The 21,782-nt window shown below is 38.6% G+C and overlaps 1 protein-coding gene across 6 annotated transcripts in view; it reads right to left on the minus strand.

Annotated features, from left to right (window-relative positions):
* THSD7B (thrombospondin type 1 domain containing 7B) overlaps positions 1 to 21,782 on the minus strand; it is a 370,445-nt gene that overhangs the window by 173,577 nt on the left and 175,086 nt on the right. For all 6 annotated transcript variants that reach the window (XM_042808460.1, XM_042808457.1, XM_042808459.1 and 3 more), the window contains 2 exons: positions 13,442 to 13,597; positions 11,559 to 11,756 (listed from right to left, as the gene is read on the minus strand). In XM_042808460.1, coding sequence (XP_042664394.1) covers positions 11,559 to 11,756; positions 13,442 to 13,597 — 354 coding nt within the window. The remainder of the gene's footprint in view (positions 1 to 11,558; positions 11,757 to 13,441; positions 13,598 to 21,782) is intronic.

Genomic DNA, 21,782 nt, shown 5'->3' on the forward strand with positions numbered 1-21,782 from the left:
ACACCGCCGGTTGTTACAGATACGTGCTACCAGGTCTCAGTCTCCCCTCAGTCTCCAGAATCAGGTTCAGTTTACTTCTAATATTATCTGATGAAAACAAAAAATCTAGATACTACCTCGTACAAACTTTAATTGGCTTATTTTGAAATATTTTTTTTCTTTTTTGCGAGTTATGTCATATGAGTTGGATTCCAGCCCACTAAACCTCACGTACAGAATGCAATAACATTCAGCCAGTCACTTCCTTCTGATGATCTTCTATTTATTTTAAAGCTTTTAAACTGTTTTGACTATTTCTCTTGGAAAAAAAGTCTTGGCTAAAATAATTCTGAACTGAGAATTGGGCAATTTTCAGTCTATTAAGAATTTATAAAATATCAAATGCATTAAAAATTGTTTTCTGGCTTGTTTTAGCCTGGCATCCTAAGGAAATCAGGATACGCGAGCATGCTGTTTATCCATCTGCTGAATACCAGAAAATTTTGAAACTGTTTATTAATGTAAATGGAATTTGACAGAGGGGCTGGTCCCTTAAAGATTCAAATGCCTACTCGAACCACCAGCTGAGCGTTGGAGAAAGTCAGAAATCACTGCCACCACTGTGGGAAAGTTATCCCTCTGCCGTGTTTGCTGTCTGGGCACAAGCTGGTCAAACACCAGTGCCCAGAAGAGGAAAAATGCTACACATACGTAGAGCATGAATCTTTCCCTATCTGCGCCTTTTTTAAAAAAAAAAAAAAAAAAAAAAGTAATTTGTGAACATCTCTGCAAACTGTCAGCTGTCTCTTCAATATGACAAGTTCAGAAGGGCTGCTTAAATGAAGGGCTCACGCCTGCGCAATCCATGCAGGGCTTTCTTGCAATTTAGCCACATGATCTTTCAGAAATGCTGTGTGAACGGTGTCATATACATATGCTGTAATATCTGGTTTAAGGACGGTATTAATATGAAAAGCTTTGAATTTGAATATATCAAGGGGATATTATGGGTAGGAAACTAAAGTCTGAGGAAGTTTTGAGGTTGTAAAGAGGCTCTAAAAGCACCATGTCAAAAACAGGTGAAAGTGCCACTGATGTGATGCTATGAATAGCAGCTGATTATTTTCAGGGACCCCCTTTATATGTATCAAAACTGTCAAGGGTGGAACTAAAGCAAAAAATGCCTTAGAGACTCCACTTGGGATGAGGAGGATAAAAAGATGTCATAAAGCTTCTCCCCTTCTTATATTCCTCAAGGTTGTGTGCCCAGTGCTGTGTGTTTGAGAGACTTAACACAAAGGCTACCAAATCATATACAAGGAGTGAGGAAAATACCTAGGTATGTTAAACACTTCCTTCACTAGTAGAAAAGCAGTGAAATCCTTAGCTACTTTTGGAACCCATTTAATCCCCCAAAACAGAATCCCTATGGATGCGATTAACTCTCACGTCTTCCATCTGCTCCTTCTAGTAACTTCAGCCACCTGCAGGTCACAGATTCAGAATCCTGTCCTTAACACCTTTCAAATTGACCCTTCTAGTCTCCTTCCTCTTCTACCCACATACATTAATTTTAGAACTTTTCATATACCTACCTTTCAAATACAGTTCAAGAAGGATCCTATTTTGCTCACATCTTCCCTTCACTGAATCAGTGTTCACTAAGAAATACAATAACTCTCTAAAAAGAATATGAACTCAACATGTATATGAAGTTATGCTTAGTTTAAAGAAAACAGTCAAACAGGTATTTTATGCTGCATGCTCCATTTCACTGAGAAAACAGGAATTGCTATTGGCACTTATAGGTATTTTTCTCATTTCTTATTGAAACAATCTGGGATTTTTGTCTACAATATACTTTGAGGGGCAAAACCAAATAAATCTATTTCAAGATTTCTTTTCCAGACTGAAAAAATTAACTATAAATACTTTCTCAGTTATAAAATACAATACAGGAACCTTATTTCAGTCTCATAATTGAAAGATTAGAAAGCACCAGACTCCGTAAAGATTCCTTAGACATAAAAAAAGGTCTATAAATAAATACTTTAAAAGTATACATTTGCTCTAGCCTAGTATACAAATAGTATTTCTTCTACAGTTTCTTCAAACCTCTTGCACCCATGTAACAGATCTACAAGTCACAGGCACACACCATGTTCTTTAGGTAACCTTTATCACAAACTCAGATCAAGTTGTGTCAAACTTATTCCATAACATTTAAAACATAAAGGGCAATACAGATCTTGCCATAATAAGTGACTGTTGTGGTTTAACTCCAGCTGGCAATTAAGTACCACACAGCTGCTTGCTCACCCCCTGCCTCAGTGGGATGGGGGAGAGAATTGGAAGGGTAAAATTAAGAAAACTCATGGGTTGAGATAAGAACAGTTTAATAATTGGAATTTTTTAAAATATTAAGTAGTAATAATAAATTTTAAGGAAAGGGGAAATAACAGAGAGAAATAAAAGCCAAGAAAAACAAGTGATGTAAATGAAAAACAGTTGCTCACCACTAACTGACCGATGCCCAGCTTGTTCCCAAGCCGTGGCCCCCCAGGCCAGCATTCTCCCCCAGTTTATACACTGAGCATGATGCCATATGATATGGAATTTCCCTTTGGTCAGCTGGGGCCAGCTGTCCTGGCTGTGTCCCCTCCCAGCTTCTTGCAACCCCAGCCTCCCCACTGGCAGGGCAGCACGAGATGCTGAAAAGTCCTTGACTTAATATAAACACTACTCAGCATCAAACACATCAGTGTGTTATCAACATTATTCTTATTAATGATACAATTCTCATTTCTGAAAGGGCTACCTTGAACCTTCATTCCAAATCTACAGGTGTTTGAAGCTCAGGTTAATTTTTTTTAAAAAAATCAGCACCAGCTGCTCCCTCTCACTAGTGCAGGTGGGAGCTGGATCTTTGAAAATCCATCTCCTCTCTGCTGAAACAGCCATAGGGAAGAAATGGCCTCTACCCTCACCATTTTAACACTGCTCTGAAGTCTTGAAAAATATCTTTTGGAGATACTAAGTATCATAAAGGAGCACTAGATACTGAAAAGAATCCTGGTTTTGCATAGAAACTCCTTTGAGGACATTCTGCACCGACCACAAGCTCACACTTAGCTCAGCTGGCACAGAAAAAGTATTTTCACAGGTAGCTGTAATACCTTATATTGACAAGCATTGGGAGGCTGAAAGCTGGCTATATCCCTAATAAACTCCACTGGTATCTCTGTCTGCCAACTACACAGAGCTAACATCACCACTGGATACCGATTATAGCTGCCTTCTGGATGACTGACACAAACCACGCCACCAGCATTTGAAAAAGCACAGCCACCGTTCAGCTGGAAATCATGCAACATATTTGCATTCAGACTGAAAGAAAATTAATCAAAGTATGTCAGAGTTTTTCCTCTAGATTCAAACCCATAACCTTCCAGCTTTCCAGCATTAGATTTTTCACCCTGTATTTTAGCACAATATGCCTGACTCAAAGACACAAATGTAGTTACTACAAGAATTGCTTATAGACTTTGGAGTTTCTATCTTCATTGGCCGATGTGTCGTATGTTTGCTATGATCTTGAATGAAGTAAAACTGTTAAGGTGTGACTAAGCAGAGAAAGCTCTTACTTTTCAGCATCTTACCTTAAGATTAACCTAAAGCTGATTTTCTGTTTCTGTTGCAGGCATCAATTCCAGTAGGGGATGCAAAGACAGTAAATTCACTTCAACTACTCATGATGTCTGTCCTCGAATTGTCAATGCACCAGTCCTAGAGCAGGTCACAATCTGCATTTTCTTTTTAAATGTTTCCAGAAGGAGACATCAAGTATTTGGCATGGTACCAGCTGCTGTGAGGTAAGGCTTGATGGAGGTAACTATATCCACACCACCTGGCTCATAAACAGCCAGCCTGCTCAAAGAGCACATCAATCTTTATGACTACAAAAAAATGGGTCTCAAATCTATTGAACAAACCACACACCATTCTTCAGGATTCCTGAAACACTCATAATACTCACCAGCCTTGCTGCTACACTGCAATATGCTCCTTCCACCATGGCTGCAAAATGAGAAATATGGATCCTAATGGATCTAATTGCTAGAACGCTCTGTACGTTGCCTTTTAGGATCTGTGTTTCTAATAGTCAGGAAAACGTACTAGTTTGGGATCAACAGCTCCAACGACAGGGTATGGTAGGGTACACTCACAAACTCAGAGGAGGAATGAGCAGTGGGGTACAGAAGGCTGGGCCTCAACGACAGTAATTGAACCTGCAGGCTTAGAAGAGCTGTTACCTGTTTGATTTTATTGATTGTATGTGCAAGTGTGTTGAGCAACTGGATAATTTTATTGCTCCCTACAAAATAATTGCAAATCCTACAGCTGTAAGGTTGCATCACCTCCAGTTTGCATTTACATGAATAGTCCATAACGTACATGTATTAATCACACCCTCCTCAGGCAAAGCTCCCATTGCGAGTTCTGTCCTGCTACTGCTGACAGCACACAATTTGACCAAAGCAGTATGTAAGACTGTATTTTTGAACCTCAATAAGTTAAGAAGTCGAGACAAAACAGTTCCTAATCCATTGACCAAGCTATTTAACTTTTAGCTATACATCGTCCTCTCATTCACTGTGTAGCACCAGAGGCACACTCTCCACTCGCCCCTGTCCGTAAGTCAGAGCCCTCACGGGTATGCTCGGTGTACAGGCAGATCTGGGAAAAAGCATCACTGAAGAAAAATTGATTTTCATTACTCCATGTAGTACGGTCAGATTAAAGACAGGTGCATTGCCACATTAACTTGAAAACAAGTATTTTAATTTTACAAACAAAACTGCTTTTTTTAGTTTCCAAAAGCTTCAGTTTCTAAATAAAGAATGATCACAGTCTAAACTTATGGTACTCTTAAAGGAGAAACAAAATCAAGATATACCATTAGACATGGTGTTGTGTCACTGGACACAATGCATCAACGAGATTTAAGATCTTATTCTGATATGTCAGAAAGAACTTATTTAAAAATTGCTTTCAATAAATTGAACACGGTAAATCTTTTCTTCGAGAAGTTAAACAGACTCTGCAAATTCATTCTGTATCATTAATCCATTACAAGATGAAAAATCAAGAATTCTCCCCAGGTAAAAACTTGGCTTTGCTGAGATTTACGTTCAAACAGAACTCCTTGGAATGTTGCTAGCTTCATGCCCTCGACCAGGAATAAAACCAGACGTGATCCCTTCCTTCTGGAGGAGGCGAGCACAGCTCCCGGGGATGCTCCTGCCGCTCGCGGGGCCGCGCCGAGCGGGGCAGAGGCCGCAGGCTGTCCCTAGGGACACGGGGATTGAGCTGGAAGTACAGACAGGTAACTGCACGCACTGCTATTAATATTCCACCCCCAAAGAGTCTTCAGCTTCTGTAAGTGCAGAGCTTCACTGTCAAGCTCTGGCAGAACATAATACTGGATCTTAAAATAACACTGTTTTGATTACCTTACTTCCCTTTACTCTTCGCTTGAATTCCAACAGGATTTCAGTGTCTGCTCTGTCAATAGAAGCGTGTGAATAATGGATTTCTGTTTGGGCACTGAACCAAAAAAAAAAGACCAACCAAAAAAAGGAATAGGAAGAAAAAGCTCTGTAACTGTTTTAAGTAGAGAGATTGAGGGAGGATATAGGAAAAAAAAATAATTTCAAGATAAGGCAAGATGTTTGTTTAATCTAAAAGGAATATTTTGCTTTTCTATTAATTTTGATTTTTAAGTTTTGTTTAAGACTTGGCCTAGTTCATTTACAAGAAAGCAAACATTAATCATTTAATCTATAAAATGCTGAAAGAAAACATAATGACTTTGAAATACTGTTCTCTAGTTTTATAAATACAACTGTCAGATGGAACAGAAATTTGGGAATAGATATATTTCAATCTAAACATGTACTTTTTCAGTGAGCTTATTAACACTTAAAAACAAAACCCTCTTGACTTCTTGGCAAGTGCCACATTCTAGATACCAACTGCCTAGAACCAGAGATCGCACAGAAAAATAAAACAAAACTGTTGTGCTGAAATGACTTTTACCAGTACTGCCAGAACAGCTGCAGCAGTAGTAGTATAAAGGTTTTCTTCTCGAAAATAAAGAAGCAACAGGCTCAAAAGTTTGGTGAACCCCCTTATTTTGTGGGTTTCTTCTGTTCACCACCCCCTGGCAAATATACCCTGGGGTTTTGGTGGTTTTTGATTTGTTTTTTGTTTGGTTTTTGGGGAGTGGGGTTAAAAACGGGGCTTTAAGCAACCTGGTCTAGCGGACAGTGTCCCTGCCAAGTTGCTCAACTAGAACTATAAGATCTTTAAGGTCCCTTCCAACCCAAACCATTCTGTTTCTATGAAGACAACCCCACAATTTTAACTCCCACAAAACAAAGAAACCCTGATACCCAAGATGACAGTATAGAAAGGCAAACACTCAGCAGCTTTTGAGCTGTGATTAGATTTGTTAACTCAGAGTAAACAGCCTGTATCCAGCAAAATCACATGACCTTTGCATTAAACTTTGTTGCCAATCTGCTAATTTCAGATTAAAACAATGAAGCTTCTGGGTATAAATGATTTCATTTTTTTGATTATTTAGACACTGTGCTGTTCACCATCACAGAGAAATCATCTTTGTTATTAATATTTCTTCTGGTAGGAATCAGAACAAAAAAAGCTAATTAATAAATGATGACATGGAAATTACAAAACAGATTGATGACTTGTGGGTATGACTCTGAATAGTGACATTTTACAATCTATTCAAGAGCATTGCTAACAGGTGAGATTTAGTTTACAGTATTGTCAGAAACACTTATAAAATGCTTGAAAAATTGTTATTTTTATGAGTCATACTTGCTATTTCATGAATTTACTGTTGTAGTTCCTTTTACATATGTTCTCAGGCTGTACTCCCCAACATAATAACTGCTCCGTTCATAAACTACATGACTATAATGTTCATTTCCAAAAAACACAGTTTGGTTCAACATTTGTCTGGTTTCAATCTATTTTTCTATTATTAATACAGCCGAAAATAGATATGGAAAATAACAACAAAAAGAGTTCCCAAGTTCCTCCATCAGACTGAACCCAACAACATTTATATGTTAAATCCAGTTGTATTTCTTAGCATCTAAATCAAAAGACTGAGAAACAACCTATGAAAGCACACCAGCTCCTGTTTGGAATGAACTTTTACCTGCTGACCCTGTCTAATCCTTCTGTCTAATGTTATCTGCAGTTTTCTGTGCACTACTACAACACTGAATTCCCTTTGTCTCACTGTACTCAAAGTGCTTGTATCTATCACAAAGGCATAAGAAGCAGAGAACAAAAAATTATTTTGGTCATTGTCTTCAAAAACTGAAATGCAATACATTCTGGCTACTGTCCAAATGCATTTTAAAATGAGAAAGTTTTGGTCATGTTCATTGTTTTGTGTCTATTGAGCAGCAACATTTAAGGAGAGGAAGTGATCTGGAAAGTTTATAGAGTTATTTTCAGCTGGTCAATGTACAGTAGTGTTTGCTGGTTCTAATCAAGACTGCCCAAATTCAAATGTCAAATACTTGCAACTATCTGATCAAAAATACATTACAAACAGAAGATTATTCAATTCCTTGTTGAACAACCTAAAACAACAACTCTGAGAAAAATCACAAATAATTATTGGGTTGTCTGTGAATATAAAAAAAGAGTTTTCAAATAAATCCTTTGATCTGACTTATAGATCCACGTACCCAGTGATACACTTACACAATACAATTTTTAGTACTTCCATCTATTTTCCTGGACTATTATTTTGGCTTCACAGACTTCCCCAGAAGCATCCATTGTCTTTCACTAGCTAAAGAAAAAACACTTTGCTGAAAAATTTTGTTTGGAACAAGCATGCAATACATGTGCATTTATTTAAATGCATTATTTCATTGCATTTCTACACATTATTTAATTCAATTTGATTTATTACACTACTGTCTTCTGATGCTACACCAGAGGTGCACTCAAGGGACATGGACCAGACACTAAGTGTTTCTCAAGCATCACATGCACGTTCAGTAATTTATTAACAGGTATTAGAGACACTAGTAAGGCAGACAGACACCTAACAATGACAAAGTAACGAGATGATTACTGCCTTCTCACTCCTCCCCATCTATGCTAACTGTTGCAAATCACAAACTACAGACTCCAGCTACCCCATGAAAAAACACTGTACATAGCACGTGCCCTATGGGGGCTCCTTCATTATGACCCCCCCTACATTAACCTATGTAAGAAATAAAAAGTCATTTCTGTACCTCTACACTGAGTGGAAGTACCACATCACTGAAATTCATACAAGCCCTTACAAAGAGATACTGCTTTGACAGGGAAGTCTTCAGAGAAACCCTGCAAACCAGTGTTAGACCCATGTGTGACTCACTCCTGAGTTGCTCAAGCTCCAGCTCAGGCCAGCAGCAGTTCATTACCTGGGTCAATACCACAGAATCTTCTCACCAGAAAGGACAGCTTTTTAAAATGGAAAGAAAGGACACTACAAGGGGCTCTGAGGGTGAGGTTTCAGTTGGAGAAAGGTGTTAGCTAGCCACTGCTCCCTGCTCACCTCCCAGACAGGCTCCTCCCAGCCCTCTCTCACAGCGTGGGCTGGCATCACGAGTGTGAAAGAGTCATGGCATGGGAGAAAGACACTGGGGTGACTAGAAGCGGGACAGAGAAGGGCTAATGCCTCGTGAACTTCACTCACTATCAACATATATCACAGACAATGATGCACCCCCACACTCCACCCTGCTGCAGGGAAGTTTAGGACAAAGGGATCCCCCGCAGGCTCTGCCAGCAGCAGAGTCCTCTGCCATGGGAGAGGGGACTGAAAAACACGGTCAGTTCCCTTCTGCTTCAGTCGATGTAATTAAAGCTAATTTTTAGCAAGGGAAAGAACAGTCTCCTTGTGAAAAAGGCCTCAAGTATCTGAGCCGTGGAAAGCAGTATGCAACAGCCCAGCATTACACAGCAGAGCACGGGCTGGCAAAGGACATGGGTTCAGCCACGCTGAGGATGGAGAGAACAAGGACAAAAAGCTGTGATGACAAGCTCTTCTGAAGTATGGCTGACACAGACAGCACTGACGGATCAGCTACTTCTAACTTTTAAAGAGAAGTGAACGAACACACTGCATCAAGAAGAGGAAAGCATCATGCTAAAAGTCTTGCGTTTATATGAAAACTAAGACGTCTTAAAGGCAGGGATACACAGAAGACCCAAAGTACCCTAATCAACATATTCTAGACCTAAATGAACTGTTGTTAAGATGATGATACATGGGAGTCGGACATTTAAGGAGGTCCAAAAAAAAATGTATTTTGTGTTCTGGGTTGAGTGAGTGGTGGAGTTTTTTGGTGGCAGGGGAGGGGGCTTCAGGCATTCAGTGGGAAGACTGAGCAACAACACCAGGCACGGACGACAGAATGACTGGATAAAAGACTAGATTTTAGGATATGGAGCTGAATTCTACAAAAGATGCCTAAGTAAATGAACATACCGGCACATAATGCAGCTGCCCTAAATGCTTTCAGCAGAGCAGTTATTTGCACAGAATTCTGAACTGTATAATGCTAAGCATTAGTATAGACCTTATGCTATTTCACCTGTAATTGATATGTCTCACAGTTTCACATGACTCCCTACTGCCTTCCCACTACCAACTGACCACCTATTCCAGGCAAAACACTTTATGAAACTCTGCCGCTTAGTCCAGCTTTTATCCAGGAAAATACACCACATACTGCAATGGGAATCTATTTAAAATAACATTACAGAAGGAAAAAGAGATTATAAACAAAGCAACTAATATTACCGGATGGACAGAAGAATAAATTAACTTTATTCTGCAGCTTTAAGGACTCCACCAGTCCTATCCTACTGGATCAAAAATTCAGAAAAGTTTAAAACTAGTATTAACCAGTGCTTCTCATCTACCTAGTGATATGGATATTGCCTTGTGAAACCTTGTCAGTTAGAACATGACAACAACCACATCTAGTGGCAATATTTGCCTTGGGGTGGCAGGGCTGGAAGAACATCTCAACTTTTTTTTTCTTAGTAGCTAGAACATGCACAGAGTAATTGAAGTGGAAAAGCGTACTGAGAGACTTCCAGTATCTTGTTGAACAATTAAGTGAAGAGGAGATTTTTCAAAGGCATGGCTTCTTAAAGATCATAGCCACAGAGAACAGTCTGATCAGAGATCAACGAGCATCTGCCGTGTTATATGCTTTCCTTCCAAGTTGCAAGTTGAAGCATAAAAACGGATGTTGGCACAATTTTAACAGTGTAAAGTACACGGTGCTCCTTTGCACACATCACTGCTGGACCACATCTACAGTTAGGATCACACATCAGAAGAGACCACTCAGACCAAATTCAGACACAGCTCTCTGCTCTCCAGTATTTTCTAGCTATGTTGTTCTCTAACAGCTGAAGAGGGGGTTTTGACTCATTTTCACCAACTTAAAAGAAAACCACATATATTTTTAATGTATTTCAGGAGGATCCGTGCTCTTCAGACAAAGCAGACATCGTTTTATTTTGTCACAGTCTAATGCCTCATAAATGACACATTATTTTTAACCACTTGCCAATTAACCCTTCTTGTTATTGACTTGAAATTGTTTTCTGAACACCTTGTAAAAGAAGAAATCTCCATTTCAGATATAGTATCAGGCTCTAAAGTTCCGCAATTTTGCCACTTTTGAGATGATAGCACAGTCTCACTGTGACTAAGGACTGCAAAATCGTGCTCCATGTAATTGAATCTAAAGATCTGACAACACTGACCTTATCAAGAAATGAAACTTCTGGCTGAGGTTCAAACCATGCACAAGAAATAAGCTCTTGCCGGTTGTTTGTAAACGTCATATAAAAATGTACTTATTCATTATTAACAACTTGTAAACTGAACACACTGAAGGTCTCAAACTGCTGCCAAGTAAAGTATTACTTAGTACAATAATTTCATTTACATTTAGCTCTCGCATTAATTTTGGCAGCACTACCGAGCATCATGATTGTAAGAGGGCTATTGTAATGAGATAAACATTCAAAGTGCACACTAAAAAGTGAGGATAGAAGAAATGCTAGGGACAGGATTAATTTTGTGAATGCCCATAGTGCTGCTGGCCTCAGTGACAGCCCTACTTCAGTACAAGATGTGCAAAACAAAGGATTCTAGGGAGAACCAGGTCACTGGTATCCCACTTCTGACATAAGGCCAGCAGTGACAACACATGACCTGTACTGGTAAACCATCTACTTTAGGATAAAATAGAATGAAAGGCTCCAAGCAAAATCCCAGGTAATATCAGTACCATGCTTCTGTGAATGTCACGGTCAACTCAAAAATCTGAAAGTTTCATTAAAATTCAGTAAGGAGCTATTGTAATTAATCACAATGCTCTGCAACAGAATACCATTTTAAAAGGAGGCATGAAAAGCCATGGGGCTTTTAAGATGATACCGTTACGCACCTTTCTTGTTCTTGCATACAGCTTTCAGGATGCGGTTTCCAGGTCCACATTTTCCATGGTCAGTCACACATATTCCTTCTGAAACTATCCACTCGTAACACACTGGGTCTTCACAAGGAATAGATTCAATTAAATGTGGACAACTTGCCAGGGTGCCTACGGGGTCTACGATCACTTGCCTTTCTCTCATTCTGAAACCTGGAAAAGGAGAAATGGAATTAACAGGACAACTGCAAGAAATATTTATGCCAATAATCTAGGAGCAAGAGGACTATATAGGGCATCTGGAACTGGGGGATATAAAGACAAACAAGAGTACAACACTTACAAAGTGAATTTATAGGGATGGTACTTGGCTGTACGTGCCCACAGTCCAGGCATGCAAAATCTGACGGTGTGTAAAGAATTCCAACAACACACATTTTCACATTTCTTTTTCCCCTTCATCAATATTGGGTAAAAATGCATGCGTCCAAATACAGGAATTTGCCACTGATGCATATATTAATTGAATAAGAACATTAAGATAAAAAGAGACAAACAGTTAAGGAATTGAAGACATCTATATTCTGTCTGGGAATCCACTAATGAAAAGACTTGTTTTAAGATATAGCAGAGCAGTTTGCTAAGAAATTAGTATTCTGCTTTATGAAGGTGTAAGGATTTCTGATACATAATGCATATCAGACCTGTTTGAACTGACATCCTATTAAATTGGAAGATTCAAATGTAAAGTGGAAGAAAAAGGTTACAGAAGTAATGAAAGAATTGATTACATAATCTACCTCCTCCTGAATAAAACCAAAAGTCATGTTGCTATATAAAATGCAGAACTAATACGCAAGTATCTTTCAGCATGTTTTGTTATGTAAATGACACAGAATTCCAAGAAAGGCAGAAAATACACGATGGTCTTTCCTACAACAGTCTCAGACAAGGGGCAAGTATATAGCATTAGTGGACGCCACGTGGAGATGTCTTGGCCATGAAACAGAAAAGCAAACAAAAAATAAAGCATTCCAGAAAATATAAGACCAAACTTTCACTGTTTTCAAATGAGCAAAAAGAAATCATTCAAAACAATTTAAAAATGAAATGGTTTTGCAAATCTCTATATTTAACCATATATTTTTTATTATTTGTTCTTTAATGTGAAAAATTCTGACCAGCTCAAATCACTTCAAAAACTTTTGCTGATTTCAGAAAAGTGTACTTTCCAAACAATAATATTCATTCCCTGACAAGAACTCCAACAGTCACCTTTTCAACTCAGAGCCTTCTGCAATGAATCTCAAAGTGTTTTGAGATTGCAGCAACAAACATGTATGCTAGTCAATTAAGATCCAGAGCTGGAGTTATGTTATATTTGCATACATTTCTTCCAGGAATTTAAACGAAACCCGGAACACTGAGAAAAATCTCTCAGGTCAGCCTAATTCCAGGATGGCAGGACTGTGGGATACACCCCTGTGCTGACGCCTTTCAACCTCACCCACAAATGCAGGCATGCAGCAGGACTTCCAAGGGGGACTCAGAGGGACAGCCTGGCACTATGGAGCTCTGCAGCTGCTATCCCAAGAAATCCTACTTTCCTACAAGTTCAGTGCAGGATAAAAGGATCTGAATCAGGCTGAAAATAATCTATTTTTTTTTTTCCTTCTCCCAATAATAACTGCAAAAAGCTTTTAAAGGTCATATTCCACTCCTGTACGCACATCTAAGAGCTTCATCCTATGTTAGATTAATTTAAAAAAAAAAAAAATACATTAAGCTCCCAATGTAGAATTTGACACCACTGCTTTTGCAATCTTATTGTAATATTCCATTACACACTTTAGATCCCCCAATGCTGCAAAAGCAATATATCTAAGAGCAGCCGTTACCTCTTCCTCCGTGGCGGTCGTGGCAGTTCTCGTGAAGGCAGGGGCCCCACGCCGACCAGGCAGACACCACGCACTCGGCCGGGCACGGCACGTTACACAGCTGGGAGCCAGAGGGAGGGGGATCCAGGCACAGCTTCCCGTCAACTGGCCTGGTAACTAAGGCAAAAATAAAGAAAGGAAAAAAGAAAAGCAGGTCTATAACTCTGCCCTGACCAATGCACAGAGCTCTGGAGTTTATGGCTGGCCTTCGTTTTCCTGAATGCACCAAAATCCAGTGCTTTCTCGAGGTCTTATATCCCAGAGCAAAAGGTTAATCCTGTGTTCAGCAAGGCACTTAAAGTTTTACCTAAATCATCCATATTCAGCAGGCCAATTAAGACTATGCTTAATGGTAAACAGGTGCTTTAATACTAAATTCAGTGTTGATTTTCTACAATGTTGGAGCAATAAACTGGAATCTAATCCCCTGTATTTATGGCCAAGGAGACCTCTTTACATCGTACTGAGGAGAAAGACGTATAAGAAGGAAATACAAAAAGCTCACACCACAAGCGGGAGCCAAGCAGAGGCAGGTGACAAAAGCCAGAGCATGGGGGAATGTCCCCATAGCCATCCCCTTCAGGGGTGCTGCCACCTCTAGATCACAGATGCAGGGTCCAGACCTTTGAATATTCTTCATCTTCTTTCAATACAATTGAGCAGACCTCTCTGTTTCTTCTACACAGACATATGCAGAAAGCATCTTTCCTGCCTGGGAGGTGAGGCATTTACTTGAGCTGCCTGCACCCAAGTCAGGCACAGATCTCCAAACCTCTTCATCCAAGAGATGAGCTGACCCCAATCTCTGCCAAGTACCAGTTTAGTTGATACTGACAATAAATTTGGAAAGCTGATTCCCTTTGTATCTTCATTTATCATAAGAGATTTCTACTTTCAATTAACTTCTCTCGCCTTTTTATTCAGGGCAGAGGGAGGAAGGAAAAAAAGGGAAAGACTCTTAAATCTATCTTCTGAGTCATGATATGATATTGGAATTTAATTACTTTATGGGCTGAATTTGGCTGTCTCTTTAGATAAATCAATATCAAAGCAGTCTTTCAAAAGGCAAAGGCTTGTTTGAGTTTACTCTGCCATGGTATTACCAAGACTTCATTAATTTCTATAGCTACTGAGTTTGTATTATCCTCGTTTTTATTTTTTATGTCTATTTTTCTTTGCTGCCATGCATGGAGTTGGCTTGAAAAGAATTTATAAAAATATGCCCAATATACAAGTAAACTTTTTCTGCTATTTTACCATTTTCTTTAAAATCAATCATTTGAAGAAAAATATTACCTTTTTTTAAAAAAAAAAAAAAACACAAGACTTCAGTGCTCAAAGTCCCAATAAATGTTGATTTTCACATCCTGAAGCTGAGATTTCAGATCAGTATCAGTCCTTATGATTCCAGCTAATCAGAATACCAGGTTTAAACAACAGATGTAATTTAATTCCAAAATGAAAGATAATATGTTAGCAAAAAAAAAAAAAATTTCTGAATGATTCCTGAGACACTGTAAGGCCTATGACATGTTCATTTAGAGATTACAACAAGGTGGCATAAATCAAATTCACCTGAATGCTAACATAAACAGACCTTTTCTAGAGACCTTGCAAGTGAACTGACAGACAGAATGAGATAAATATTAGACTTTTAAGGATAAGAGTACTTATTTTACCAAGAAGTATCATTCATGGCTTAACCTGCCTTTCAGCATCAAGCTTTGCAAAACTGTATCATTTTTTGAAAGTTCACTTGAAGAAATGAAAGTAAGTGAAATTGAGTGCAGATGGTCAACCCTATGAATAAAGTCCGGTCCTATTCTGCTCTAACTCAAGGCATCGTTGTTAGCAATGGCTGTTTCCTCCTCACTGATTTTTAAATTATTTCTATGTTGTAATTTAACTATTTAAATGTGGAAGCCACTAGATAAAGTAGGTTGGCTGTTCTGCCTTGAAAACTAACCAGCTACAACCAATGGTGCCTATGGTATTTTAAATTGATTTTGGATAGAAGTAAAACAAGAAAAAATTGTTACAAAAAGTTAAAGGGGCAGGTTTTTGTTGGTAGGCTGAGCCAACCAGCCACCCCAGATTCACGGAACTCCTTCCTATTCTGAAGGAAATCCCTGCCTTCCTCTCCCTGCCAACCACCTTCCTGCTACTCTTCCTCCCTCAGGCTGATGCCCTATTTAATTCTAGCTCTGGGAGATCTTTTCCCAGGACCAACATCCTACTTGGTACTGGAATAAGCCTGCTTGTTTACCCACTTCCTTAAGTAATTCTATATATTCTGTGAAATGTAAATCAGAAAATACACAGACTATTCTAATCAAATATCCAAATACATTCTAGGTCTGTGCCAGCTTATACTCACTCATTCTACAGTGACTACAGTCCTCCATTGAAAGTCTTCAGGAATAAGACAAGAACAAAAAGAAACAAGCTGCATTAATAAATGCATATACAGTACAATCCTTTTCCAAAACCAGGCAGGTATAAAGAGCCACAATTTCGTCAAGACAGCCAGAGTGACTGGATGGACCAGTGGGATCCACTATAAAGGAGTTTCGTCAGTCATTTGATTGACAACTCTGATTTCCATCAGCTTTATTTAAAAGCTTGACATGATATTCTATTGCTATTCTTTCATACTCTAACACATTTATTTTTTTTTTACTTTTTTTTAAATGAACTCTAAGGTGAGTGTTTCCTGTGAACCTGTTAAATGCCAAAATTCTCACACACTGTGGCTTCCAAAAAGGCACAGATAGCCTGGCTGGGGATGCCCTGTTCAGGAAAAAAACCTCATGTTATGCCTACAACAAAAGACCACAGCTGCTAGGATTGTCTTTACATACCAGACAGCCTTCTGATTTTGCTCAATAATTGTCTCTGTAAAAGCATTTTCCTATGTTCATACAGAAAAAAATGGGGTTTTTTTGTAATTATTTTCCTTGAGAAAATAATAGCCACATTTTTGGGGAAGGGGAAGGGCAGAAGCCAGGGAAGAGAAGATGGGGCAGGGGGAGGCAATATCTCTGATTTGAGTAGCAGCTTATTTATTACGCTTGTTCATACCTTTTAAAATCCTGTGTTCTTCCCAATCTATAGAACAAACTTGAAAAAGCAATTAAGTTCTAATCTGGGAGCCTCTGAAACATTGCACATTTCTATAGCTGTTATATTGAATCTATCCTTTATAAATGCGACTACAGCTGTTCCCAGCACCAGTGTCTGCCTCAAGTTTGGATTTTACTATTTGCTGTTATTTTCAGGTTATTGCTACCAGCAGGAGATAATAAATTGGGTTCTAAAATATCTTGTTTCCCTATATATTTTTACTGAAGTAGTGATTTGGAGGAAGAGTGGAAAAGGAAATCAGCTCTGCTATGATTATTTCCATAATGTAATTTTAAGCCAATAAGTTATCTGTGAATATAGTCATATGGATGCATACTTGCAGGGATACATACCAACACTATCTTAAAAAGCAATAATGACCAGACAGAGGGAGAAACGTATAGGATGGCATTTTGGTTGCAATGATTCCTTTCAAATTTAGTTTTTCAACTCATCAGGAGGTAAATAACACTTTTTTTCCTAGACTTGAACTTCATTTACCTTTTACAATGAATAAACAAGTATTTCTGATATTAATACCTAAATTAGACATTTTTAAATATCACTAACATATACATGCAAATGTATACATGCAAAGAATATCAGGACTGTCTCTTACATACTACCATATTTTAGCTAATACTCAATTCTCAAGGCAATAAATCCAGAAGTTTATCATACCTTTTGGCAAAACTAAGCCAAATTAATGATTGCTAGGGTACAAGAAAGGGATGGCATATCTTTGTGAAAGTTCTTATTGCCTTTGCCAGGACTTAAAAACCAAAGACACTTGGATCAATACAAGGGGAAATTACTTGAGAAAATCACAAAGGAACAAGTTGTGTTATAAAAACACCTACATGTGTAAAACATAATAGGGATAAACCCAGCACAACATTTGTAAGTAATTTCTCTAACCTGAAAGACTTGTTTTTGTAGCAAAAACAAAAGATTAGATGAAGGAGAAGTGGTGAATGTAATTTAACTAGCCTGGAAATGTCACCAACCCTAGTCCAGTGCAACCCTTCATTTAAAAAGTCTAATGCGCCCCTTTTCTGATGGAAAAGGTTGCTTTATGCTTTTAAGAAGAATCAATTATTTTTGAAGCCACAAGGCACAAAGTTGAAGTCCTATTTTCAATTAAAATCTGTTTAATAGACAAGAAACAAAGTATGAATAGAAGGCTAATCACAGCATGAAAGAGGGTTAATAGCAGATTGCCAAGAGCAACAACGGTTTAATGTATTTCAGAACAATAAAGATCCTCACAATTTTATTAAAGTGACACAGACTATTAGCACTCCATGGAATAAAAAGTTTCCCTGTGTCCATATCCTCTGCTGTACAATAGGATCCTGATCCCAACTGGGATATTGTGTTGTTTCACTGCAGCAGAATTTGTAGAGATTACTGATGGAAACCACCCATCTGGCAAAAATTCAGCATGAACATGGGGCCTCCTGCCAGCAGCCACATGACTGAGCACATCAGAGGTGACAAGTCATTAAGAGTGTCCACGAAAAACGGTGGAGGCAACAGGGATGCTGGAATGCCAGTGAGGGCAATGATGGGACAGAAGAAGGGATTCTCCAGCATGTTTGAGCTTCGTTGGCTCTTATCCAGACAAGGCCACCAGATGCTGGAAATCACTGGGACAGATGGCCAGAGAGGGTGAGAAGTCACAAGGAAAACAGGGAAGAAAACCCAAAGGTGGGGATATACTTCATGAAAGCCTCGTAAGAGTGTGAACTTTGCCCATCGCCAAGGTTAGCGTTCATTCAACAGGAAGGAGCACCAAGGAGCAGAAACGTGTCCTGTGAATGCCACATCACCGCGGGAGCCCTGGCACCACGAGAAAAGCACCGCTATGGGGGTGTCTGTGATACTGGGACATGGTACGGGTGGACCAAAGCTAGGCTAGTGACAGGCTAAGCTAGTCCCCTCACGGCATGGCCGTGCCAGCTCGGACCCAGAAAGCAGTGGGGCTGCTCCACCCAGAGCTGGCCCAAGTTCACAAGCTTGACTTGTCTTGAACGTCTCCTGTTCCAAGACCATCGGTTTCCTTACCTCTCCCCAGTGTCCCAGTTTGGGGTGTAGCCTCATACATACAAATCCTTTTATTTTTTCATCTGACTCAACATTACTGTTTGAACACAATGCAGCTCCCCGTCCTCATAACAACAGGACAAAATTACTCAGAAGAAACTGTAACCATTTTGTATAAAATTAATCTAGTTCCAGTGGCAGGAAATAATGACAAAAATACAAATGCAATTAAAATCTTAGCTTTCAGAGACAAAAAGCTGAACTAAAACCTAGTAAGTCATGTGAACTGATTGTTATTTGCTGCATACCAAAGCCAGCTTTATAATAAAAGTATTTATAAAGGGATAAATACTTCATGGTCATATCAAATAGCTTGTTGACAAAAGAAGGCATGTTCTTTACAAGACACCTTTTAGAAGGCCCACTTCTTTCACTGTCAAAGCCCTTTTCATACACTATTCCCTTCATTTTACTTTAATTAGTTTCTAGACATGAAAGAACTGGAAATATTACTCCTCTAATAGACATTAGGGAAAATGTTGGTTTTTTTTTTCCCTAATGGACTCAAACTAAAAATTTTGAAATATACATTTAAACACTACTGTCAAGCACTGCAATGATCTGAACAAAATCATTTCCTCTCTTGCTTCTAAAGGGTTTCCCCTGAAGAAGCCAGCTGTTACATATTTATTTTTCCATTATGTGAGCTGTATCTCATAAATTCTGCTCAGCATTTGGTGAGCTAACAGATCAATAACTTGGCATCCTAGCAATATAAATCTGATGCAAGCTTGCCTGGATATATTTTACACTTCAGAGCTGTATTTCTCATCTTTTCAAGCCAGTTCGGTCATTCCAATGATAAATAACTAGTTTGGGATAAGAAGGAACCTAAGGGAGGGGTTCTTCCAACCTGAGAACATGGTTTCTGTGATTCAGGTCAACTAAGCCTCAGGCTGGATGCTCCTGTTGCTGTACCACAAGCCAGTCGAACAAAACTTTTTTCACACCACTGCTGACCATTAGTTCTTTCCCTTCCTATGAACCTAGTCAAATTTTCTCATTACTAATATTCTAACCTATTCCTTTTCAATTTCATAAACCAGACAAGGACAACAGGATTTAAACATCAAAGTCCCTAAATTCTAATTTCTGTAGAGTAAATCAATCTTCTCATTCCTGAAGCTTCACCAGTATAAATTTGAAAATAAACACTATGCATTTAATACAGGGCTCATACTCCACACAGGATTCATATTCATTCCAGCAGTGCATATCTCATGCCAACTCCTACAGACAGGCTCATCTTCATCAATGCAGCCTTTTCCCAATAACTATGCAGGATGGTCATCCTAATGAAAACACATAAGCCATACACGACAACAACCTGCACAACCAACTTACTGTCTCTAAAGAGTCAGACGTGATGGCCCCCGGGACAGCTAGCACCCAAAGGACTGATGGCATGTTCAAATAGCACTCTTCTCGTGAGAAATACCAGTCTAAATTCATTGATATTTCTCTCTTCCTGAAAGTACTTCCACAGTTTATTGAACAGATGCCCTATGCACCAATTTGAAACACTAATCCCCGCAAAAGACACGCATTGGAAGATCATGATTCAGAGCAGAACAAAGAACTTGCAGGGGAAAAAAATATGTGGCAACCTCATTAGGAAACATACAGAGCAAAGAAGACAAAAATGCATATTTTAGAGCTAAAAAAGACAAAAGAGCATAAAGAAAGGGATGGGAATAAATATAGAATAATACAAGATATGAATGAAAGGAGTCCTCAAATTCATCTCTGTGCAACTCCAAGGAGGCACTAATTTCTGGAAAATAAAATACAGTGCCAAAACAACTCCCATATGGGAATTAAGAACAGTCTGAAAAATTCACTCATCAAATGAGAAAAGATTGGACATTTTTGTCTATCAGAATTAGGGAGAAAGCTCAATATTTTGTAGAAAACAAGAAAGGATAAAGGCCACAAAATTATCATTCTGAAACTCGTATAAGTAGGACTTATATGTAAGTGAAGGGGAACACTTTCACTATAGACCACTTGGGGATTCTGTCAGTAAAGTGGCTTGTAAGACAAAAATACATAAGGGAATACATGCAGGGATGGATCAGAAAGTAACCATTAGACCTGAAAAGGTACTCAAGTATTTACAAAGTCTTGAATTGTAAATAGACTAAAGGAGTTTCTGCTGCTACAGCTGGTGACAAACAAGTTTATAAAAAAAAATCTGATGTAAGATAAACCAGGTGGAATTGCATTGTAAAAACGAGGCAAAAATGGGTATAGGCTGGTGAGCTACAGTGGAATAAGTAAGTCAAGAAATTGTGTCTACTAACAGGTGACACCTCTCAAAGGAATGAGGTGTATAAAAGTAATAAAGACTTCTGTAAGGAATAGTTTTGCAGGGTAACACTAAAAGGTATCCAAGAATAATGAAGGCATAACTACCTTATATATATGCTACTGAAACCAGGATCAAATAAAAATAAATATATGGAGACAAATATGATGGAGGCACTCATTAAGCAAAAAAATTGCAAACAAAACTTTAGAACCTTGTACAGGTATGAGAATTTAATATGGATTTTCAGATGGAAAATAACAAAGATTAAGGAGATACGAAACTGCAAGGATTTGCTGGTGAGATGGTAATAAGAGATATATTTTATTAGCCAAGTTTACTATGCTGGGTAAACAATAAAGAAGATTCAGGGAAGAACAGCATTTCACAAAGGTCTTTTCGGTCCTGTAATTAAAACTTAAGCAGACAGGCTCCAAGAAACATTATAAGAAAATTCTGAAAGTGAGAGGTAAATTGGATCTCATTCAAACAAATAAAAAAGAAAAAACGTCAAGATATATAAGGCATAAATTTTACGAAAGAATGACAGAACAGGCAGATCCCTAGTTAGAAAGCTACAGAAAATATGGAGAGAACAGCAATCCCAGACACTAGAGACAGTAGGTAATTAGTTCAGAGAAGAGAAGAGAAGCTTCTGGAGAATTTTATAAGGGATGCTGTCCCCCAGACTACTGATAAAGAGTTATAGTCTCTAGATAAATCCAAAAAATCAAAATTTAATTAGAAAACAAAAGGATACTCCCT

Source organism: Tyto alba, unplaced genomic scaffold (assembly GCF_018691265.1).
Source record: "Tyto alba isolate M040663 unplaced genomic scaffold, T.alba_DEE_v4.0 Super-Scaffold_7, whole genome shotgun sequence".
Classification (NCBI taxonomy): Eukaryota; Metazoa; Chordata; class Aves; order Strigiformes; family Tytonidae; genus Tyto; species Tyto alba.